Below are 25,864 nucleotides of genomic sequence, written 5' to 3'. Positions count from 1 at the left end.
CCCGACAAATAGAACACAAAGAGCAGTAGTCAACAGAGTAAAGTCTGAGGCGGCTACGGTGAAAAGCTCTGTTCCACAAGGCACAGTACTCACCCCCATCTTGTTCCTCATCCTCATATCAGACATAGACAAGGATGTCAGCCACAGCACCGTGTCTTCCTTTGCAGATGACACCCGAATCTGAACATTAAAATGGTATAAAATACCGACAGGTTGTTAGGTAAGACACATATGCAACAGTTAGGTATCTTTATTATGAAACGTTTCGCCTACACAGTAGGCTTCTTCAGTCAAGTACAGAAAAGTTGATAGAAGCAGAAGATACTTGAAGACGATGTAATCAGTCCATCACCCTTAAAGTTTTGAGGTGGTCAGTCCCTCAGTCTGGAGAAGAGCATTGTTCCATAGTATGAAACAATATTGTTTCCCTCAGTCTGGAGAAGAGCATTGTTCCATAGTATGAAACAATATTGTTTCATACTATGGAACAATGCTCTTCTCCAGACTGAGGGACTGACCACCTCAAAACTTTAAGGGTGATGGACTGATTACATCGTCTTCAAGTATCTTCTGCTTCTATCAACTTTTCTGTACTTGACTGAAGAAGCCTACTGTGTAGGCGAAACGTTTCATAATAAAGATACCTAACCCATACCCCCGGCCGGGATTGAACCCGCGGTCATAGAGTCTCAAAACTCCAGCCCGTCGCGCTAGCCACTAGACCAGCTAGCCACAATAAGATTCATCCAACTAGGTATATTTCTACACCATAGGAAAGTTAGCACAGGCACCTCTGTGACCACAAATGCAAGTTTTTACAGACGAATCTCCAGCTAGCGTGGCCGTGACGAACTCTAGCTCAAGTCCCTTCACTGCCGTCAACATGACTTAAGAAATCGTAATGACACGATTGCAAATAAACCATACCCCCGGCCGGGATTGAACCCGCGGTCATAGAGTCTCAAAACTCCAGCCCGTCGCGCTAGCCACTAGACCAGCTAGCCACAATAAAATTCATCCAACTAGGTATATTTCTACACCATAGGAAAGTTAGCACAGGCACCTCTGTGACCACAAATGCAAGTTTTTTACAGACGAATCTCCAGCTAGCGTGGCCGTGACGAACTCTAGCTCAAGTCCCTTCACTGCCGTCAACATGACTTAAGAAATCGTAATGACACGATTGCAAATAAACCATACCCCCGGCCGGGATTGAACCCGTGTCATTACGATTTCTTAAGTCATGTTGACGGCAGTGAAGGGACTTGAGCTAGAGTTCGTCACGGCCACGCTAGCTGGAGATTCGTCTGTAAAAACTTGCATCTGTGGTCACAGAGGTGCCTGTGCTAACTTTCCTATGGTGTAGAAATATACCTAGTTGGATGAATCTTATTGTGGCTAGCTGGTCTAGTGGCTAGCGCGACGGGCTGGAGTTTTGAGACTCTATGACCGCGGGTTCAATCCCGGCCGGGGGTATGGTTTATTTGCAATCGTGTCATTACGATTTCTTAAGTCATAAAGATACCTAACTGTTGCATATGTGTCTTACCTAACAACCTGTCGGTATTTTATACCATTTTAATGTTCAAATCCATTACTGCGGGTTCTCTCTTGGAGAGACATCCTCAAGACCTTATTAATATCCCCTTTATTAATACCTAAATCCCCTTTATTAATACCTAAATCCCCTTTATTAATACCTAAATCTCCTTTATTAATACCTAAATCTCCTTTATTAATACCTAAATCCCCTTTATTAATACCTAAATCTCCTTTATTAATACCTAAATCCCATTTATTAATACCTAAATCTCCTTTATTAATACCTAAATCCCCTTTATTAATACCTAAATCCCCTTTATTAATACCTAAATCCCCTTTATTAATACCTAAATCTCCTTTATTAATACCTAAATCCCCTTTATTAATACCTAAATCCCCTTTATTAATACCTAAATCCCCTTTATTAATACCTAAATCCCCTTTATTAATACCTATTAATAAAGGGTATTTATTAATACTTGCCTTCAGTTATACGAGGAAAGTTTGACTCCAGGTACTTATTCAAGGCCTTCACAAAAATAACAAAAAAGGCACAATACCGTGACTGGAACGATACACAAATAACCCACTTCTCTCTTTTATGTGCGGGTTATTTGTGTAACCTTCACAAAAATTTTCATAAGCCCTAATTTGACGTAATGTGGTGGCAGTAGAATTTTTTGCGAGTCACCTAGTGGCACAGTTTTCACGTTGTGATTTCCGAGTAAGAAGCTGGTTCTTGGTGTTTAGTTTTTGCTTATAGTGCTTGTTGTCTGCCCTACTATCCCAAAGACACAGAAAACCAGATAATTGGTGTATCCGCCTTGAAGACCTAATAGGAGAGCAATAACTTTTAAATCACCACAAATAAGAAAATTGTGATTCTGGTACTTGATTGTAGACATTAGTGTGTTCATGTGTGCGTAAGTTTCTGGCCAGTTGGCAGAGATGCAGCTGTGTTGCCACTGTAGAGAAGTACAACTGGCAGAGATGCAGCTGTGTTGCCACTGTAGAGAAGTACAACTGGCAGAGATGCAGCTGTGTTGCCACTGTAGAGAAATACAACTGGCAGAGATGCAGCTGTGTTGTCACTGTAGAGAAGTACAACTGGCAGAGATGCAGCTGTGTTGCCACTGTAGAGAAGTACAACTGGCAGAGATGCAGTTGTGTTGCCACTGTAGAGAAGTACAACTGGCAGAGATGCAGCTGTGTTGCCGCTGTAGAGAAGTACAACTGGCAGAGATGCAGCTGTGTTGCCACTGTAGAGAAGTACAACTGGCAGAGATGCAGCTGTGTTGCCTGCCACTGTAGAGAAGTACAACTGGCAGAGATGCAGCTGTGTTGCCTGCCACTGTAGAGAAGTACAACTGGCAGAGATGCAGCTGTGTTGCCACTGTAGAGAAGTACAACTGGCAGAGATGCAGCTGTGTTGCCTGCCACTGTAGAGAAGTACAACTGGCAGAGATGCAGCTGTGTTGCCACTGTAGAGAAGTACAACTGGCAGAGATGCAGCTGTGTTGCCACTGTAGAGAAGTACAACTGGCAGAGATGCAGCTGTGTGCCACTGTAGAGAAGTACAACTGGCAGAGATGCAGCTGTGTTGCCACTGTAGAGAAGTACAACTGGCAGAGATGCAGCTGTGTTGCCACTGTAGAGAAGTACAACTGGCAGAGATGCAGCTGTGTTGCCCCTGTAGAGAAGTACAACTGGCAGAGATGCAGCTGTGTTGCCGCTGTAGAGAAGTACAACTGGCAGAGATACAGCTGTGTGCCACTGTAGAGAAGTACAACTGGCAGAGATGCAGCTGTGTTGCCACTGTAGAGAAGTACAACTGCAGAGATGCAGATGTGTTGCCACTGTAGAGAAGTACAACTGGCAGAGATGCAGCTGTGTTGCCACTGTTGAGAAGTACAACTGGCAGAGATGCAGCTGTGTTGCCTGCCACTGTAGAGAAGTACAACTGGCAGAGATGCAGCTGTGTTGCCTGCCACTGTAGAGAAGTACAACTGGCAGAGATGCAGCTGTGTTGCCTGCCACTGTAGAGAAGTACAACTGGCAGAGATGCAGCTGTGTTGCCACTGTAGAGAAGTACAACTGGCAGAGAAGCAGCTGTGTGTCACTGTAGAGAAGTACAACTGGCAGAGATGCAGCTGTGTTGCCACTGTAGAGAAATACAACTGGCAGAGATGCAGCTGTGTTGCCACTGTAGAGAAATACAACTGGCAGAGATGCAGCTGTGTTGCCACTGTAGAGAAATACAACTGGCAGAGATGCAGCTGTGTTGCCACTGTAGAGAAGTACAACTGGCAGAGATGCAGCTGTGTTGCCACTGTAGAGAAGTACAACTGGCAGAGATGCAGCTGTGTTGCCACTGTAGAGAAATACAACTGGCAGAGATGCAGCTGTGTTGCCACTGTAGAGAAGTACAACTGGCAGAGATGCAGCTGTGTTGCCACTGTAGAGAAGTACAACTGGCAGAGATGCAGCTGTGTTGCCACTGTAGAGAAGTACAACTGGCAGAGATGCAGCTGTGTTGCCACTGTAGAGAAGTACAACTGGCAGAGATGCAGCTGTATTGCCTGCCACTGTAGAGAAGTACAACTGGCAGAGATGCAGCTGTGTTGCCACTGTAGAGAAGTACAACTGGCAGAGATGCAGCTGTGTTGCCACTGTAGAGAAGTACAACTGGCAGAGATGCAGCTGTGTTGCCACTGTAGAGAAGTACAACTGGCAGAGATGCAGCTGTGTGCCACTGTCGAGAAGTACAACTGGCAGAGATGCAGCTGTGTTGCCACTGTAGAGAAATACAACTGGCAGAGATGCAGCTGTGTTGCCACTGTAGAGAAATACAACTGGCAGAGATGCAGCTGTGTTGCCACTGTAGAGAAGTACAACTGGCAGAGATGCAGCTGTGTTGCCACTGTAGAGAAATACAACTGGCAGAGATGCAGCTGTGTTGCCACTGTAGAGAAGTACAACTGGCAGAGATGCAGCTGTGTTGCCACTGTAGAGAAGTACAACTGGCAGAGATGCAGCTGTGTTGCCACTGTAGAGAAATACAACTGGCAGAGATGCAGCTGTGTTGCCACTGTAGAGAAGTACAACTGGCAGAGATGCAGCTGTGTGCCACTGTAGAGAAGTACAACTGGAAGAGATGCAGCTGTGTTGCCACTGTAGAGAAGTACAACTGGCAGAGATGCAGCTGTGTTGCCGCTGTAGAGAAGTACAACTGGCAGAGATGCAGCTGTGTTGCCACTGTAGAGAAGTACAACTGGCATAGATGCAGCTGTGTTGCCACTGTAGAGAAGTACAACTGCTAGAGATGCAGCTGTGTGCCACTGTAGAGAAGTACAACTGGCAGAGATGCAGCTGTGTTGCCGCTGTAGAGAAGTACAACTGGCAGAGATGCAGCTGTGTTGCCACTGTAGAGAAGTACAACTGGCAGAGATGCAGCTGTGTTGCCACTGTAGAGAAGTACAACTGGCAGAGATGCAGCTGTATTGCCACTGTAGAGAAGTACAACTGGCAGAGATGCAGCTGTGTTGCCACTGTAGAGAAGTACAACTGGCAGAGATGCAGCTGTGTTGCCACTGTAGAGAAGTACAACTGGCAGAGATGCAGCTGTGTTGCATGCCACTGTAGAGAAGTACAACTGGCAGAGATGCAGCTGTGTTACCTGCCACTGTAGAGAAGTACAACTGGCAGAGATGCAGCTGTGTTGCCTGCCACTGTAGAGAAGTACAACTGGCAGAGATGCAGCTTTGTTGCCACTGTAGAGAAGTACAACTGGCAGAGATGCAGCTGTGTTGCCACTGTAGAGAAGTACAACTGGCAGAGATGCAGCTGTGTTGCCACTGTAGAGAAGTACAACTGGCAGAGATGCAGCTGTGTTGCCACTGTAGAGAAGTACAACTGGCAGAGATGCAGCTGTGTTGCCACTGTAGAGAAGTACAACTGGCAGAGATGCAGCTGTGTTGCCACTGTAGAGAAGTACAACTGGCAGAGATGCAGCTGTGTTGCCTGCCACTGTAGAGAAGTACAACTGGCAGAGATGCAGCTGTGTTGCCTGCCACTGTAGAGAAGTACAACTGGCAGAGATGCAGCTGTGTTGCCACTGTAGAGAAGTACAACTGGCAGAGATGCAGCTGTGTTGCCACTGTAGAGAAGTACAACTGGCAGAGAGGCAGCTGTGTTGCCACTGTAGAGAAGTACAACTGGCAGAGATGCAGCTGTGTTGCCACTGTAGAGAAGTACAACTGCTAGAGATGCAGCTGTGTTGCCACTGTAGAGAAGTACAACTGGCAGAGATGCAGCTGTGTTGCCACTGTAGAGAAGTACAACTGGCAGAGATGCAGCTGTGTTGCCACTGTAGAGAAGTACAACTGGCAGAGATGCAGCTGTGTTGCCACTGTAGAGAAGTACAACTGGCAGAGATGCAGCTGTGTTGCCACTGTAGAGAAGTACAACTGGCAGAGATGCAGCTGTGTTGCCTGCCACTGTAGAGAAGTACAACTGGCAAAGATGCAGCTGTGTTGCCTGCCACTGTAGAGAAGTACAACTGGCAGAGATGCAGCTGTGTTGCCACTGTAGGGAAGTACAACTGGCAGAGATGCAGCTGTGTTGCCTGCCACTGTAGAGAAGTACAACTGGCAGAGATGCAGCTGTGTTGCCTGCCACTGTAGAGAAGTACAACTGGCAGAGATGCAGCTGTGTTGCCACTGTAGAGAAGTACAACTGGCAGAGATGCAGCTGTGTTGCCACTGTAGAGAAGTACAACTGCTAGAGATGCAGCTGTGTTGCCACTGTAGAGAAGTACAACTGGCAAAGATGCAGCTGTGTTGCCACTGTAGAGAAGTACAACTGGCAGAGATGCAGCTGTGTTACCACTGTAGAGAAGTACAACTGGCAGAGATGCAGCTGTGTTGCCACTGTAGAGAAGTACAACTGGCAGAGATTCAGCTGTGTTGCCACTGTAGAGAAGTACAACTGCTAGAGATACAGCTGTGTTGCCACTGTAGAGAAGTACAACTGGCAGAGATGTAGCTGTGTTGCCACTGTAGAGAAGTACAACTGCTAGAGATGCAGCTGTGTTGCCACTGTAGAGAAGTACAACTGCTAGAGATGCAGCTGTGTTGCCACTGTAGAGAAATACAACTGGCAGAGATGCAGCTGTGTTGCCACTGTAGAGAAATACAACTGGCAGAGATGCAGCTGTGTTGCCACTGTAGAGAAATACAACTGGCAGAGATGCAGCTGTGTTGCCACTGTAGAGAAGTACAACTGGCAGAGATGCAGCTGTGTTGCCACTGTAGAGAAATACAACTGGCAGAGATGCAGCTGTGTTGCCACTGTAGAGAAATACAACTGGCAGAGATGCAGCTGTGTTGCCACTGTAGAGAAGTACAACTGGCAGAGATGCAGCTGTGTTGCCTGCCACTGTAGAGAAGTACAACTGGCAGAGATGCAGCTGTGTTGTCACTGTAGAGAAGTACAACTGGCAGAGATGCAGCTGTGTTGCCTGCCACTGTAGAGAAGTACAACTGGAAGAGATGCAGCTGTGTTGCCTGCCACTGTAGAGAAGTACAACTGGCAGAGATGCAGCTGTGTTGCCACTGTAGAGAAGTACAACTGGCAGAGATGCAGCTGTGTGCCACTGTAGAGAAGTACAACTGGCAGAGATGCAGCTGTGTTGTCACTGTAGAGAAGTACAACTGGCAGAGATGCAGCTGTGTTGCCACTGTAGAGAAGTACAACTGGCAGAGATGCAGTTGTGTTGCCACTGTAGAGAAGTACAACTGGCAGAGATGCAGTTGTGTTGCCACTGTAGAGAAGTACAACTGGCAGAGATGCAGTTGTGTTGCCATTGTAGAGAAGTACAACTGGCAGAGATGCATCTGTGTGCCACTGTAGAGAAGTACAACTGGCAGAGATGCAGCTGTATTGCCACTGTAGAGAAGTACAACTGGCAGAGATGCAGCTGTGTTGCCTGCCACTGTAGAGAAGTACAACTGGCAGAGATGCAGCTGTGTTGCCATTGTAGAGAAGTACAACTGGCAGAGATGCAGCTGTGTTGTCACTGTAGAGAAGTACAACTGGCAGAGATGCAGCTGTGTTGCCTGCCACTGTAGAGAAGTACAACTGGCAGAGATGCAGTTGTGTTGCCACTGTAGAGAAGTACAACTGGCAGAGATGCAGCTGTGTTGTCACTGTAGAGAAGTACAACTGGCAGAGATGCAGCTGTGTTGCCACTGTAGAGAAGTACAACTGGCAGAGATGCAGCTGTGTTGCCTGCCACTGTAGAGAAGTACAACTGGCAGAGATGCAGCTGTGTTGCCACTGTAGAGAAGTACAACTGGCAGAGATGCAGCTGTGTTGTCACTGTAGAGAAGTACAACTGGCAGAGATGCAGCTGTGTTGCCACTGTAGAGAAGTACAACTGGCAGAGATGCAGCTGTGTTGCCACTGTAGAGAAGTACAACTGGCAGAGATGCAGCTGTGTTGCCACTGTAGAGAAGTACAACTGGCAGAGATGCAGCTGTGTTGCCGCTGTAGAGAAGTACAACTGGCAGAGATGCAGCTGTGTTGCCACTGTAGAGAAGTACAACTGGCAGAGATGCAGCTGTGTTGCCTGCCACTGTAGAGAAGTACAACTGGCAGAGATGCAGCTGTGTTGCCTGTCACTGTAGAGAAGTACAACTGGCAGAGATGCAGCTGTGTTGCCTGTCACTGTAGAGAAGTACAACTGGCAGAGATGCAGCTGTGTTGCCTGCCACTGTAGAGAAGTACAACTGGCAGAGATGCAGCTGTGTTGCCACTGTAGAGAAGTACAACTGGCAGAGATGCAGCTGTGTTGCCGCTGTAGAGAAGTACAACTGGCAGAGATGCAGCTGTGTTGCCACTGTAGAGAAGTACAACTGGCAGAGATGCAGCTGTGTTGCCACTGTAGAGAAATACAACTGGCAGAGATGCAGCTGTGTTGCCACTGTAGAGAAGTACAACTGGCAGAGATGCAGCTGTGTTGCCACTGTAGAGAAGTACAACTGGCAGAGATGCAGCTGTGTTGCCACTGTAGAGAAGTACAACTGGCAGAGATGCAGCTGTGTTGCCACTGTAGAGAAGTACAACTGGCAGAGATGCAGCTGTGTTGCCACTGTAGAGAAGTACAACTGGCAGAGATGCAGCTGTGTTGCCACTGTAGAGAAGTACAACTGGCAGAGATGCAGCTGTGTTGCCTGCCACTGTAGAGAAGTACAACTGGCAGAGATGCAGCTGTGTTGCCACTGTAGAGAAGTACAACTGGCAGAGATGCAGCTGTGTTGCCACTGTAGAGAAGTACAACTGGCAGAGATGCAGCTGTGTTGCCGCTGTAGAGAAGTACAACTGGCAGAGATGCAGCTGTGTTGCCACTGTAGAGAAGTACAACTGGCAGAGATGCAGCTGTGTTGCCTGCCACTGTAGAGAAGTACAACCTTTAAATTTCTTGTAGAAGAATCAATGAAGAGTCAGATTCAAAATTCAAATTCAAATTCATTTATTTCTTTGCAAGTAGTACACTGAGATTATATTTTTATAATAATAGGTTGCAGTGCAAAGAGAGCCTCTATTATGCCTTGGCATTATGGGCTGTCTTAATTCAATGGCTTACTGGCTACTGATCACTAAAGAAATTATCATAGTTGTACAGTAGTTCTATTAATTATAAGTGAATCTAATTTATACCAACCAAAATGCTTTTGTGATGAATGGTTTGAAAAACCGACAAGTTGAATATTGAGACACTTATGCAGCATATGGGAATCTTTATTCAGGAAACGTTTCGCCACACAGTGGCTTCATCAGTCCAAAACAAAGAGGAAGGCGTAAGGAGAGGAGGAGAATGAGGTGATCAGTCCCTCAGCCTGGAGTCGATGTGTTCAGTCCATCAATCTTGTAGAATGATTGATGGACTGAACACATCGACTGAACAAGATTGATGGACTGAACACATCGACTCCAGGCTGAGGGACTGATTACCTCATTGTCCTCCTCTCCTTACGCCTTCCTCTTTGTATTGGACTGATGAAGCCACTGTGTGGCGAAACGTTTCCTGAATAAAGATTCCCATATGCTGCATAAGTGTCTCAATCTTCAAAATGCTTTTTATGAAACATAATTCAGGAGTAGTTTACAGTAGTTTACAGTATGAGTTAGTTTAATATCTTTATTATACACCACACACCCATCCTGTGGGCGGTAGTCAAAAGTTTACAGTTTACAGTATGAGACTGTTACAATTTGGTGAAGGGTAATACTGGTTTTGGTAGGTATGTATACTTCTATGTGGTAGTTTGTCAATAGATGAGCTTGTTTGTCTTGTCATGAAGTTTTAAGATTTAGGTAATTGGTAGATTTATTGGTAGTGTTAGATAATCTAGGGTGATTAGGTGGCTTTTGAGAAGAGTCTTAAATTGATTTTCAGACTGAGTTACTCTGGTATTTTCTGGTAATGAATTCCAAATTTTGGGGTCCTTTATGTTTACCTGGAACTTACCTGGAGAGAGTCACAGACCGGGGGCCCGGTCCGTGACCAGGCCTCCTGGTGGATCAGAGCCTGATCAACCAGGCTGTTACTGCTGGCTGCACGCAATCCAACGTACAAGCCACAGCCCGGCTGGTCAGGAACCGACTTTAGGTGCTTGTCCAGTGCCAGCTTGAAGGCTGCCAGGGGTCTGTTGGTAATCCCCCTTATGTATGCTGGGAGGCAGTTGAACAGTCTCGGGCCCCTGGCACTTATTGTATGGTCTCTTAACGTGCTAGTGACACCCCTGCTTTTCATTGGGGTGATGGTGCATCGTCTGCCAAGTCTTTTACTTTCGTTGTTTACCTGGAGTTTACCTGGAGAGAGTTTCGGGGGTCAACGCCCCCGCGGCCCGGTCTGTGACCAGGCCTCCTGGTGGATCAGCGCCTGATCAACCAGGCTATTGCTGCTGGCTGCACGCAAACCAACGTACGAGCCACAGCCCGGCTGATCAGGAACTGACTTTAGGTGCTTGTCCAGTGCCAGCTTGAAGACTGCCAGGGGTCTGTTGGTAATCCCCCTTATGTGTGCTGGGAGGCAGTTGAACAGTCTCGGGCCCCTGACACTTATTGTATGGTCTCTTAACGTGCTAGTGACACCCCTGCTTTTCATTGGGGGGATAGTGCATCGTCTGCCAAGTCTTTTGCTTTCGTAGTGAGTGATTTTCGTGTGCAAGTTCGGTACTAGTCCCTCTAGGATTTTCCAGGTGTATATAATCATGTATCTCTCCCTCCTGCGTTCCAGGGAATACAGGTTTAGAAACCTCAAGCGCTCCCAGTAATTGAGGTGTTTTATCTCCGTTATGCGCGCCGTGAAAGTTCTCTGTACATTTTCTAGGTCGGCAATTTCACCTGCCTTGAAAGGTGCTGTTAGAGTGCAGCAATATTCCAGCCTAGATAGAACAAGTGACCTGAAGAGTGTCATCATGGGCTTGGCCTCCCTAGTTTTGAAGGTTCTCATTATCCATCCTGTCATTTTTCTAGCAGATGCGATTGATACAATGTTATGGTCTTTGAAGGTGAGATCCTCCGACATAATCACTCCCAGGTCTTTGACGTTGGTGTTTCGCTCTATTTTGTGGCCAGAATTTGTTTTGTACTCTGATGAAGATTTAATTTCCTCATGTTTACCATATCTGAGTAATTGAAATTTCTCATCGTTGAACTTCATATTGTTTTCTGCAGCCCACTGAAAGATTTGGTTGATGTCCGCCTGGAGCCTTGCAGTGTCTGCAATGGAAGACACTGTCATGCAGATTCGGGTGTCATCTGCAAAGGAAGACACGGTGCTGTGGCTGACATCCTTGTCTATGTCGGATATGAGGATGAGGAACAAGATGGGAGCGAGTACTGTGCCTTGTGGAACAGAGCTTTTCACCGTAGCTGCCTCGGACTTTACTCTGTTGACGACTACTCTCTGTGTTCTGTTAGTGAGGAAATTATAGATCCATCGACCGACTTTTCCTGTTATTCCTTTAGCGCGCATTTTGTGCGCTATTACGCCATGGTCACACTTGTCGAAGGCTTTTGCAAAGTCTGTATATATTACATCTGCATTCTTTTTGTCTTCTAGTGCATTTAGGACCTTGTCGTAGTGATCCAGTAGTTGAGACAGACAGGAGCGACCTGTTCTAAACCCATGTTGCCCTGGGTTGTGTAACTGATGGGTTTCTAGATGGGTGGTGATCTTGCTTCTTAGGACCCTTTCAAAGATTTTTATGATATGGGATGTTAGTGCTATTGGTCTGTAGTTCTTTGCTGTTGCTTTACTGCCCCCTTTGTGGAGTGGGGCTATGTCTGTTGTTTTTAGTAACTGAGGGACGACCCCCGTGTCCATGCTCCCTCTCCATAGGATGGAAAAGGCTCGTGATAGGGGCTTCTTGCAGTTCTTGATGAACACAGAGTTCCATGAGTCTGGCCCTGGGGCAGAGTGCATGGGCATGTCATTTATCGCCTGTTCGAAGTCATTTGGCGTCAGGATAACATCGGATAGGCTTGTGTTAATCAAATTTTGTGGCTCTCTCATAAAAAATTCATTTTGATCTTCGACTCTCAGTCTGGTTAGCGGCTTGCTAAAAACTGAGTCATATTGGGACTTGAGTAGCTTACTCATTTCCTTACTGTCATCTGTGTAGGACCCATCTTGTTTAAGTAGGGGCCCAATACTGGACGTTGTTCTCGATTTTGATTTGGCATAGGAGAAGAAATACTTTGGGTTTCTTTCGATTTCATTTATGGCTTTTAGTTCTTCCCGCGATTCCTGACTCCTAAAGGATTCTTTTAGCTTAAGTTCGATGCTTGCTATTTCTCTGACCAGTGTCTCCCTGCGCATTTCAGATATATTGACCTCTTTTAGCCGCTCTGTTATTCTTTTCCGTCGCCTGTAAAGGGAGCGCCTGTCTCTTTCTATTTTACATCTACTCCTCCTTTTTCTTAGAGGAATAAGCCTTGTGCATACATCGAGTGCCACCGAGTTAATCTGTTCTAGGCATAAGTTTGGGTCTGTGTTGCTTAGTATATCTTCCCAGCTTATATCGGTTAGGACTTGGTTTACTTGGTCCCACTTTATGTTTTTGTTATTGAAGTTGAATTTGGTGAATGCTCCCTCGTGACTAGTCTCATTTTGTCGGTCTGGGGCTCCACGCATACATGTCTGAACCTCAATTATGTTGTGATCTGAGTATATCGTTTTTGATATGGTGACATTTCTTATCAGATCATCATTGTTAGTGAAGATGAGGTCTAGTGTATTCTCCAGTCTAGTAGGCTCTATTATTTGCTGGTTTAAATTGAATTTTGTGCAGAGATTTAAAAGCTCGTGTGAGTGTGAGTTTTCATCAGAGCTGCCTCCTGGTGTTATTACTGCAACAATATTATTTGCTATATTCCTCCATTTTAGGTGCCTTAAGTTGAAATCCCCCAGGAGCAAGATGTTGGGTGCAGGAGCTGGAAGATTTTCCAGACAGTGGTCAATTTTTAACAGCTGTTCCTGGAATTGCTGGGATGTTGCATCCGGAGGCTTGTAGACTACCACAATGACTAGGTTTTGGTTCTCGACCTTTACAGCTAAAACTTCCACTACGTCATTTGAGGCATTAAGCAGTTCTGTGCAAACAAGTGACTCTGCAATGTACAGGCCAACCCCCCCCTTTTGCCTGTTCACTCTGTCACATCTGTATAGGTTGTAACCTGGGATCTATATTTCGTTGTCCAAGTGATCCTTTATGTGGGTCTCAGTGAAAGCCGCGAACATTGCCTTTGCCTCTGCAAGCAGTCCACGGATGAAAGGTATTTTGTTGTTTGTTGCTGGCTTTAGACCCTGTATATTTGCAAAGAAGAATGTTATCGGACTGGTGGTATTGTTGGTACTGGGGGGGGATTTTTTTTCCGGCATTAGTATCTGTATCTGTTGGTTTGGAGTGGAGGCCATCGACTGTGGTTCCACTCCAGGAATGACTGGATTTGGTGTACGATTTCTGCCATTTCCTGCCAGTTTTTTTTCCTTCCTGGCACTAAAAAACCTCTCCCTCTTGAGTGGCTGTGGCTACCCAGGTTTTCCCATGGCCTGGATGTTTTGTATCTTTTTGTCCCCTTTAGATGGTATGCCTGGCAATTTAAGTTATAGCACAGTCTTTCCTGTACTGAAGAGGTACACATTTCAGGGTGAAAAAGCTTACAGGAAGGGAGTTTGCATTTTCCTGTTGTCATATGGGCATGGCATTTTCTAGGGTGGTCATAGTTGCATGTCCCATCTGTTTTTCCAGATTTCCCATGCCAGCAGATACCAAGTGCATAGTATGTGCACAGGCTTGGTTTCCGTTTGCCTTGGGTTTCTGTGACTGTATTCCCTGTTGGTGCATGTTTCCCTGTCTTATTCCTATCCTCCCTAGCACCAACAATGGAGCTCCCACCAGTTGTTTTTGGTAATTTATCCTCACTATTGCTATTGGAGTCCTCTTGTTTGCTATTTCCTGCGGTATTTCTAGTTTGCAATATTGGTTTTATCTTATCTTTGACTACACTTGTTTCCCTACTATGGCTCCTGTCCCCTATGAGGTCATTTATATGTATTCCTTCCTGCGTATAATTCCCGACTACCTGGACAAAATCTCCAGCTTCACCATTACTGTCTCCCAGGACAGTATCTCCAGCTTCACCATTTCTGTCTCCCAGGACAGCACCTCCAGCTTCACCATTACTGTCTCCCAGGACAGCACTATCAGCCCCACATTTACTGACTACCAGGACATCACCTCCAGCCTTACAGTTTGTGACTACATGGCCAGTATCAAGGGCAGTACCATTCAGCCCAGACTTTTTATGTTCCCATCTGTTGTAGAAAGCTTCCAGGTTTTCTATGAAAGCAGCTTTGATGTTATCCTCTTTTAATACCCTTGTGATTTTAGTCCACAGATTTTCCTCATTTGGGCATACCCAAAAACACTTCTCTGTTTTAATACTGCTTGTAGCTAGTTCTGGGATATCTGCACAAGGAGCGTGACACCAATTTCCACAAAAATGACAATTTATCCATGTGGAAGCCCGTTTGTTTGACTGACCACAGACTACACACAGCTTCATAATGATTTGAATGGTTGATTTACTGCAATTCTACTAGCAACCTCTTGAATATTATATTAATAACCTTAAATGAAGCTCTAGCTATTTGTATTTCTGTTTCTAACTCTTTTTGTATATTGGACAGCTTACCGTCACGTTCCTGATTTTTAATGTTTGTGTTTATAAGGGCGCCTACAAACCCATCCGTTTACAGTCTGCTTTATTGTCCAACGAAACTGTTTGAAACCAGTCCCGGGTTCGGACCAGTCAAGGGTTCGGACCAGTCAAGGGTTCGGACCAGTCGATCTGCTCTGATCAGTGGGTCACTTATTTAAAACATACTGGTCGGTGATTTGAGCTAACACATGAAGGATCTACTGGAAATTATCTACCCGAGTAATATGTGATTTGACTGATACAAAAGTATAACTTGCGTGTTGAAGAGCTGGTGATATCTGGCAGCTCCTACAATGACGTACGGTCGACCTCTTTGTTTATCAATCGCTGTATCTGGCTTTTCTATTTTTGTTTTTCCGTCTCCACCACAATAAATGCTATATTATCACTATAGTTGACTGGTGCAAATTTTGGAGGAAGGACGCTTTTTCTGTAGTAATAATTGCTTCTCGTTGTGTATATTGCGACCGCTGGTAACTACAGGTTATATGAAATTCACAGTAACGTCTCGTATTTCAAGAAAAAGAAACTAATGAGTGGTTTTCGTGTGCAAGTTCGGTCCTAGTCCCTCTAGGATTTTCCAGGTGCATATAATCATGTATCTCTCCTGCCTGCATTCCAGGGAATACAGGTTCAGGAACCTCAAGCGCTCCCAGTAATTGAGGTGTTTTATCTCCGTTATGCGTGTCGTGAAGGTTCTCTGTACATTTTCTAGGTCAGCAATTTCACCTGCCTTGAAAGGTGCTGTTAGTGTGCAGCAATATTCCAGCCTAGATAGAACAAGCGACCTGAAGAGTGTCATCATGGGCTTGGAATCCCTAGTTTTGAAGGTTCTCATTATCCATCCTGTCATTTTTCTAGCAGATGCGATTGATACAATTTTATGGTCCTTGAAGGTGAGATCAGGATAATATCAGATAGGCTTGTGTTAACCAAATTCTGTGGCTCTCTCATAAAAAAATAATTTTGATCTTCGACTCTCATTCTGGTTAACGGCTTGCTAAAAACTGAGTCATATTGGGACTTGAGTAGCTCACTCATTTCCTTGCTGTCATCTGTGTAGGACCCATCTTGTTTAAGTAGTGGCCCAATACTGGATGTTGTTTTCGACTTTGATTTGGCATAAGCAAAGAAATACTTTGGGTTTCTTTCGATTTCATTTATGGCTTTTAGTTCTTCCCGCGATTCCTGACTCTTATAAGATTCCTTTAGCGTAAGTTCGATGTTTGCTATTTCTATGACCAGTGAATCCCTACGCATTTCAGATATATTGGCCTCTTTTAGCCGCTCTGTTATTCTTTTCCGTCGCCTGTAAAGGGAGCGCCTATCTCTTTCTATTTTACATCTACTCCTCATTTTTCTTAAAGGAATATGCCTTGAGCATACATTGAGTGCCACCGAGTTAATCTGTTCTAGGCATAAGTTGCGGTCTGTGTTGCTTAGTCTATCTTCCCAGCTTATATCGTTTAGGACTTGATTTACTTGGTCCCACTTTATGTTCTTGTTATTGAAGTTGAATTTGGTGAATGCTCCCTCGTGACTAATCTCATTATGTCGGTCTGGGGCTCCACGCATACATGTCTGAACCTCGATTATGTTGTGATCTGAGTATATTGTTTTTGATATGGTGACATTTCGTATCAGATCATCATTGTTAGTGTAGATGAGGTCTAGTGTATTCTCCAGTCTAGTAGGCTCTATTATTTGCTGGTTTAAGTTGAATTTTGTGCAGAGATTTAAAAGCTCGTGTGTGTGTGTGAGTTTTCATCAGAGCTGCCTCCTGGTGTTATCACTGCAACAACATTATTTGCTATATTCCTCCATTTTAGGTGCCTTAAGTTGAAATCCCCCAGGAGCAAGATGTTGGGGGCAGGAGCTGGCAGACTTTGCAGACAGTGGTCAATTTTTTTAACAGCTGTTCCTGGATTTGCTGGGACGTTGCATCCGGAGGTTTGTAGACTACCAAAATGACTAGGTTTTGGTTCTCGATCTTTACTGCTAAAACTTCCACTACATCATTTGAGGCATTAAGCAGTTCTGTGCAAACAAGTGACTGCGATGTACAGGCCAACCCCCCCCCCCCTTTTTTTTTTTTGCCTGTTCACTCTGTCGCATCTGTATAGGTTGTAACCTGGGATCCATATTTCGTTGTCCAAGTGATCCTTTATGTGGGTCTCTGTGAAAGCCGCAAACATTGCATTTGCCTTTGCAAGCAGTCCACGGATGAAAGGTATTTTGTTGTTCGTTGCTGGCTTTAGATCCTGTATATTTGCAAAGAAGAATGCCATCGGACTGGTGGTATTGTTGGTACTGGAGGGGGGACTTTTTTTTCGCATTAGTATCTGTATCTGTTGGTTTGGAGTGGAGGCCATCGACTGTGGTTGCACTCCAGGAATGACTGGATTCGGTGTACGATTTCCGCCATTTCCTGCCAGTTTTTTTTCCTTCCTGGCACTAAAAAACCTTTCCCCCTTGAGTGGCTGTGGCTACCCAGGTTTTCCCATGGCCTGGATGTTTTGTATCTTTTTGTCCCCTTTAGATGGTGTGTCTGGCAATTTAAGTTATAGCACAGTCTCTCCTGTACTGAAGAGGGACACATTTCAGGGTGAAAAAGCTTACAGGAAGGGAGTTTGCATTTTCCTGTTGTCATATGGGCACGGCATTTTGTGAGTGGTGTGCGTGTCTATAAGGATTCAGACACTGAACCTTTGTGATATGTTCTTGGTGTTTAGGATGTTTAATGCTGTAATACTTTATAGTTATGTGTGTTGCGTATAGTTGAAGGATGTGTTTTTTCTTTTATTCGACAATGTTTTGTATGGTATACCTGGTGTATCGGGGTATAATAATGCTGTCTTTTATGTGTAATGGTGTGGGTACATTCATGTACTATCTATGTGGTGTGTGTTGTTTTGTGGGCCTTGAGCTGTGTTCTGTCTTCAGTACTCCTTTAAAAAAAAATTGTGGTAAGTGCAAGTGCTTGATACTTGTTCTGTGTGTGTAAAGTTATACTTGAATGCGTGTATGACGGGAGATAGTTGATGTCTGTTTAATTATACTGGCGTGTCATGTATTTGCATGGTGATGACAGTTGTACATTATGTTGCTATTACAATATTACAAATTTGGCAATGAAGCTTCTAGGGGAAGCTAAACTAATAGGACTATAGTATAATTAATAAACTCGCCCATTACCAAACCTGCAATATGCAATATAGTCTGGAATACAAAACACATACAATACTTTTTAATCTTTACTAGTAAAATTATTGTTTAACATAAAAGAGTACAGTCTTTGATTTGCAAAGAAACATAAAATAAGAATATATTTTTTTTTGGTATTATTATCACATTACAATAACAATTAGTCATGACCCTACCTATCTCGTGTCACTTGACACTACATTTCCCTAAGTGTCATGACATTCCTACTACTCCGTGTCACAAGACACCCTTGTCTCTGTGTTACGACACTCCTCTCCGTGTCACAAGACACCCTTTTCTCTGTGCCACACGACAAGCCTTCTCTCCGTATCACTTAACACCCTGTTCTCTGTACCATAACACGCTTTCTGTGTCACTCGACACCCTGTTCCCTGTGTCATGATACTCATTCTCTGTGTCACAAGACACCACCTTTTGTACAGGGTTACATGACACCTTATTAATAACAAATGATTTGTGTTACACCCTTCTCCTGGAGTTTACCTGGAGAGGGTTTCGGGGGTCAACGCCCCCGCGGCCCGGTCTGAGACCAGGCCTCATGGTGGATCAGGGTCAGATCAACCAGGTTCCATGTTCCATGTTGACTAGGACACCCACGCCATAGGCCTATATTCCACGAGACTGCTAATGCGTGCCCACCCGGCGCATGCACAGAGCTTCTTTGTTGGTTCTCCACTTTCAAATATACCACAGACCAACAGTAATGCGTTAATCATGTACATTTACATTATAAAAAATTATACAATATAATTTTGGAAAAATATTTTCCACGATAGCTATATGTTTAGGTGAGGCCGGTAAAGAATTGAGAGAGTGCATTAATCAGTGTGGAAAATACTGTATATATTTTCCGGAAATACGGTAATTTATAGGTAAATAGATGCCCTATGTTGTATTTTTAAAAGAAGTATGTTATCGAAAATGGGAAACCTGCGGCTGGGCAGGTCAGTCGCCATTCCTGTTTGAATTGAACAGAACGTTAGTGTAATGGGAAGAATTTTTCGTGCTCTAGAGGTTAAAATTGGGTTGACACCTCTCAAATAGGAGGCGAAATTGTTGGATGTGCATTCCTGCATAGCTTGAGTATCAGGCGACAGGACAGGACAACTCCAGGAACCTCAGATAAGCTGTCTAATTTATATTTAAATTCTGGCCAGTAAATTTTTCATAAATGTAGGCAAAAGGGGGAATCCTGTACATGACACATTAATCTCCAGTCAAATTGGTGAGTGATATTAAGATATATTTTCCTTCTGTTATATAATTGTATATATAATTGTTATATAATTGTATATATATACTGAGAAATTTTTTCCCAGTAAAAGTAGGCCTTAGACAAGGATGTGTGATGTCACCGTGGTTGTTTAATATATTTATAGATGGGGTTGTAAGAGAAGTAAATGCGAGGGTCTTGGCAAGAGGCGTGGAGTTAAAAGATAAAGAATCACACACAAAGTGGGAGTTGTCACAGCTGCTCTTTGCTGATGACACTGTGCTCTTGGGAGATTCTGAAGAGAAGTTGCAGAGATTGGTGGATGAATTTGGTAGGGTGTGCAAAAGAAGAAAATTAAAGGTGAATACAGGAAAGAGTAAGGTTATGAGGATAACAAAAAGATTAGGTGATGAAAGATTGAATATCAGATTGGAGGGAGAGAGTATGGAGGAGGTGAACGTATTCAGATATTTGGGAGTGGACGTGTCAGCGGATGGGTCTATGAAAGATGAGGTGAATCATAGAATTGATGAGGGAAAAAGAGTGAGTGGTGCACTTAGGAGTCTGTGGAGACAAAGAACTTTGTCCTTGGAGGCAAAGAGGGGAATGTATGAGAGTATAGTTTTACCAACGCTCTTATATGGGTGTGAAGCGTGGGTGATGAATGTTGCAGCGAGGAGAAGGCTGGAGGCAGTGGAGATGTCATGTCTGAGGGCAATGTGTGGTGTGAATATAATGCAGAGAATTCGTAGTTTGGAAGTTAGGAGGAGGTGCGGGATTACCAAAACTGTTGTCCAGAGGGCTGAGGAAGGGTTGTTGAGGTGGTTCGGACATGTAGAGAGAATGGAGCGAAACAGAATGACTTCAAGAGTGTATCAGTCTGTAGTGGAAGGAAGGCGGGGTAGGGGTCGGCCTAGGAAGGGTTGGAGGGAGGGGGTAAAAGAGGTTTTGTGTGCGAGGGGCTTGGACTTCCAGCAGGCATGCGTGAGCGTGTTTGATAGGAGTGAATGGAGACAAATGGTTTTTAATACTTGACGTGCTGTTGGAGTGTGAGCAAAGTAACATTTATGAAGGGATTCAGGGAAACCGGCAGGCCGGACTTGAGTCCTGGAGATGGGAAGTACAGTGCCTGCACTCTGAAGGAGGGGTGTTAATGTTGCAGTTTAAAAACTGTAGTGTAAAGCACCCTTCTGGCAAGACAGTGATGGAGTGAATGATGGTGAAAGTTTTTCTTTTTCGGGCCACCCTGCCTTGGTGGGAATCGGCCGGTGTGATAATAAAAAATAAAAAAAAAAATATATAAAACCATTTATTATTTTTAATATACAGTCCACAAATTTATATATTTACCAGTATTCCTGGTGTATGTATATTTCATTTATAATTAATAGGTCCAGAACAACTTGTGGATATGACAGTGGTAGGTATCGAAGGGGGACATTTTTTGTGACCTAGGTGTCCCAAATTCCTACTAGTCTATGTAACTCTGATAAATAATAATTATCTTTGTTATCATTTACTGTTATGTACATAATGAGTTACATTCAGATAGATGCAATTTTCCACAATCAGAATATTAAATAGCATGGGACTGAGAACTCCTCCCTGCGGTGTACCTAGAGACATAAGAGAAATACCTAGAGAAATACCTAGAGAAATAAGTCACTCTGTCTGACTTTTTTGGGTTATCCTAGGTTCTCTACACATATGCTGCTATGTATGATAATTCTATGTAACTGTATTTGTGTATACCTGAATAAACTTACTTACTTACTTACTTACTTAGACTCGCTTCTAAAGCCTTGGTAGTGGATAGAGGATACTCTATTTGACAGGTATCCTATTATCCAGCAAAGTAGGCTACCACCAATATTCATTTTGGCTAGTTCATGTAGTATAACGGTTCTGTTCGCGATATCAAATGCAGATTTTAGATCAAGAAATGTGGTAAAACTAGTAGAGGTGTGTGCAGTGAGAAAGGTGGAAATACAGTTCTGCACAATTTTACCTTTTGAGTTATTTGACGGCGCTCTAGGTCTCTGATACTTGTAATTTTGGGATAGTAGGGAGCACTCTGTGTCAGCAATCAATTTTTCATAGGCTTCATTTCTTATTCTCAGCATATTATTTTTCTGTAAGATATTGTGAATGGTGTCCAGTCATTGAGGGGAAACTTTCCTTACTTTTGGCTTTATTGGTTTTGGGGGGGATTGTCGTAGGTAATTGACACAGTGTATGATCATTGTATTTATGTGTACTTTTAAGTTTAATATCTTTATTATGCAGCCCATACCCATCCTGTGGACGGTAGTCAAAAGATTACAGAGGTACATAATAGGTCCAGGAACTGGACCCCAAAGGACCCCAATGGAAATAAGTCACTGTCTGACTTTTTTGGGCTATCCTAGATTCTCTACACATATGCTGCTATGTATGATAATTCTATGTAACTGTATTTGTGTATACCTGAATAAACTTACTTACTTACTTACTTACCTGTACCCAAATAAACTTAACTACAAGACTGAAGAATGTGTGAACTCTGGTGACCCTTAATAACAACAACAACATCTGGTGGTCGGCCATGTGATGGAACAACTTAACAACAAGTTAGTAAGTCACTTTGACTTTTTTTGGGTTATCCTGGATAATCTACACATAAGCTGCTATGAATGATAATTTATGTAATTGTATTTGTGTACCTGTACGTGAATAAACTTATTTATAGAGTAAGTAAGGGATAAAGTAAGGTACAGATATACATAAATAGTTACACAAATTATTATATATTGTAATGTGTGTAAATTACCATTGGCCCGTGGTCTGGTAGGCAACGTTCACGCTTCTTACGTTCAGTGTCTATGGTTCAATCCCCGGCAAGAGTGGAAACACTGGGCTTGTTTCCTTATACATATTGTCCATGTTCACCTAGCAAGCAAGTAGGTACCTGGGTGTTAGTCAACTGGTGTGGGTGGCATCCTGGGGAACAAGATTGAGGACCACAGTGGAAATAAGATGGACAGTCGCTCGATGATGCACTGACTTTCTTGGGTTATCTTCGGTAGCTAACCCTCCGGGGTTAAAAATCCCAACAAAATATCGTCTCTTAACACCAAAAAAGTCGTTTTTTTTATTTCCATTAGTAACTAAGAAAGTAATAATTTATATTTCTACAAGCGCTCAATGACTTTTATGGGTTCAGTGGTTAGTTTTGATTATAATAATATACTTCTACAAGTTTTAGGTAGTAGGTTGGTAGACAGCAACCACCCAGGGAGGTACTACCATCCTGTAATTGTTTAACATAATGGTAGGATTGCTGGTGTCCTTTTTTCTGTCTCATAAACATGCAAAATTTCAGGTATGTCTTGCTACTTCTACTTACACTTAGGTTACACTACACATACATGTACAAACATATACATACACACCCATCTGGGTTTTCTTCTATTTTCTTTCTAGTTCTTATTCTTGTTTATTTCCTCTTATCTCCATGGGGAAGTGGAACAGAATTCTTCCTCCGTAAGCCATGCGTGTTGTAAGAGGCAACTAAAATGCCGGGAGCAAGGGGCTAGTAACCCTTTCTGTATAAATTACTAAATTTAAAAAGAGAAACTTTTGTTTTTCTTTTTGGGTCACCCCGCCTCGGTGAGATACGGCCGGTTTGTTGAAAAAAAAAATTCTACAAGTACATCATACAGCTTATACAGACGTAGGTGACATCAGTGACATAGCATATAGAAACCCCCTCGTCATGCAGAGTATTGCAGGTAAATTAGGTTAATTTTGTCCCAGGATGCGACTCACACCAGTCGACTAACAACCTGGTATATATTTTAATGCCAGGTGAACATGGACAACAGGTGTTTACCTGGAGTTTACCTGGAGAAAGTTCCGGGGGTCAACGCCCCCACGGCCCGGTCTGTGACCAGGCCTCCTGGTGGATCAGAGCCTGATCAACCAGGCTGTTGCTGCTGGCTGCACGCAAACCAACGTACGAGCCACAGCCCGGCTGATCCGGAACTGACTTTAGGTGCTTGTCCAGTGCCAGCTTGAAGACTGCCAGGGGTCTGTTGGTAATCCCCCTTATGTGTGCTGGGAGGCAGTTGAACAGTCTCGGGCCCCTGACACTTATTGTATGGTCTCTTAACGTGCTAGTGACACCCCTGTGAAGAAACATGCCCAATGTTTCTACCCTTGCTAGAGATCGAACCCCAGACCTCAGTGTGTGAGCTGAGTGTGCTAGAAACTGAGCTAGTGTAAGTGTAAGTGGGTACACATAAGTATAATTATCATGCATAGTGTGGAAAGAGACTTCTATACAGTTCAGGGCATTTATTAAAGGCTGAAACGTTTCCTTTAATGAATGTCCTAAATTGTATATACTAATTGTCTTTTTCCACATCTTGTCAGTATCACTGGACTGTTTTTCATCATGCATAATGTAACTTGTAAATTACTTAAAATAACCTTAAAAAAAGAAAGTCACACAAAATGACTTAACTTCCAAGTCATTAAGTTTATTTAGGTTCAGGTACACATATGTCCAATTATCATACATAGTGTAAATTACAGGCAGGCCTTGTTTTACAGTGTTTCACTAATACACTGGTTTTCAATTATACCCATTCTTCATTTATTTAGACTTCTGCAGTAAATATATTCACCACTCACTTTACGCTATGGAGGAAAACATTTTGAGGTAAGTAATGTGTGTACTGTATGTATTTCTTTTAGACCTAGCTCTATTGCACACTTAATATATTATAGTGTAAACATGTTATCAGGCTTTTATATGTAGTACTTGAAAGTGAAAATAAGCTATGATTCACTTTACAGTGATTTTTCACTTTACATCAGTAGCCTGGAACCTAACCTGCCATATAAGCAGGACCCTCCTGTACCTAAAATAACCCCAAAAAAATCCAGTCAAAGTGACTTGTTAAAATTTATTTATTAAAAGTTATTTATTTTATATGAGCCATACAAGGCTCATACCTGCCTGATCCTCCAGCTTTTGCACTAATCTCTTGTGCGGAACTGTGTCGAAAGCCTTCTTGCACTCCAAGAAAATGCAGTCAACCCTCTCCTCTCCTCTTGTCTTACTTCCATCACCTTGTCATAAAACTCCAGTAGGTTTGTGACACAAGATTTCCTTTCTCTTAAACCATGCTGGTTGTTGTGTATAATCTTTCTAGCTGCTCCACCACTCTTCTCCTGATTATCTTCATGATTTTTCAAACTTTGCATGTCAGTGACTTTGGTCTGTAATTTAATGCTGTGTCTCTCTCTCTCCTCTCTTAAAAATCGGAACTATATTTGGTTACAGGGTTTCGTGAGTGGTTCTGTGGGTGGTTGTTGCACTTGTTCCTTCCAACTCTGATTGGCCTCTCCTGACTCTAGCCTCATCTCTCTTGCCCATTGCATCTTTGTATCCTTTCTCTCATTTTCTTTTGTTCTGTTCTCATTCTGTCACAATCTAGGTACATCCTTTGGTATTTTGCTGTTAGCCATAGTTTCAGCTACAAGATCTTCTTCTGCACCATTTCTGTCTTGAAAATCAATTTGACTGGGTGATTCCTTTCTCTCGAGTATATGTTACAAAAAACGCGATTCTAAAAGCTTAGAGATCTCCAGTGAATACTAGAAAGGACTGCCCTTCTAGCATCCAGCCTGTTACTGGGTTTTCGTAACAATTAGTCAGTATCCTTGTCCAATTATCCATTAGAATTCAGTATGATTCAATAGTGCTTCAGGATTACAACTGGTAGGCTACTAACTAGAGAAATTAAAATTTAATAAATTTATTAAGTCTAGAGGTATATTATCAAATTAAATTAAATTAAATTAATCACAATAATCAAAATAATATCACATCTCTCGAGTTCAATACAGTGGACCCCCGCATAACGATGGCATCGCATAGCGATTTTTCCGCATAACGATTACTTTTATCGCAAAATTTTTGCCCCGCATACCGATTAAAAACCCGCATACCGATTTTCGTCCGAGACGCGTCCAATGTGCCCTCACATGTGCCGGCCGTCCCATTGTTTACCAGCCAGCCTCCGCGGTAACATCCAAGCATACACTCGGAATATTTCGTATTATTACAGTGTTTTCGGTGGTGTTTCTGGAAAATAAGTGACCATGGGCCCCAAGAAAGCTTCTAGTGCCAACCCTGTGGTAAAAAGGGTGAGAATTAGTATGGAAATTAAGAAAGATTTTGAAGGGTTTGGGGCTAACCCTGAGAAGCCTATGCCAGTTGTGGAATCCATTGTGCCTACTTCAAAGATTAAGGAAATGTGTGCAGAGTGGTTTGAACTGCAAACCTTTATAGATGAAAATCACCCTGACACAGCTGTTGCAAGCCGTGCTGGTGACTATTTCAATGACAATGTTATGGCCCATTTTAGGAAAGTCTTGAAGAAACGGGAGGTACAGAGCTCTATGGACAGATTTGTTGTGCGACAGAGGTCCAGTGACTCTGAAGCTGGTCCTAGTGGCATTAAAAGAAGAAGGGAAGTAACCCCAGAAAAGGACTTGCTACCTCAAGTCCTAATGGAAGGGGATTCCCCTTCTAAACAGTAA

At 43.5% G+C, this 25,864-nt stretch overlaps 1 protein-coding gene across 5 annotated transcripts in view; it reads left to right on the top strand.

Annotated features, from left to right (window-relative positions):
- Window positions 1-21,799: 21,799 nt before the first annotated feature.
- LOC128697671 (protein arginine N-methyltransferase 1-like) overlaps window positions 21,800-25,864 on the top strand; it is a 58,445-nt gene continuing 54,380 nt past the window's right edge. Inside the window, exon 1 of one of the 5 annotated variants that reach the window (XM_070099767.1) lies at window positions 21,800-21,882. Coding sequence is in view for 3 of the 5 variants with exons in the window: in XM_053789496.2 (XP_053645471.2) it covers window positions 22,135-22,212 (78 nt within the window). In the remaining 2 variants the exon portion in view is untranslated. Of the gene's footprint in view, window positions 21,887-22,087; window positions 22,213-25,864 lie in introns of those variants that run through there. The other 4 variants (XM_070099765.1, XM_070099768.1, XM_070099769.1 and 1 more) reach the window with 4 other exon arrangements.

This window comes from Cherax quadricarinatus, chromosome 68, assembly GCF_038502225.1.
Source record: "Cherax quadricarinatus isolate ZL_2023a chromosome 68, ASM3850222v1, whole genome shotgun sequence".
NCBI lineage: Eukaryota > Metazoa > Arthropoda > Malacostraca > Decapoda > Parastacidae > Cherax > Cherax quadricarinatus.
The sequence above is the reverse complement of the archived record's forward strand: the minus strand, read 5'-3'. Positions and strand labels throughout refer to the sequence as shown.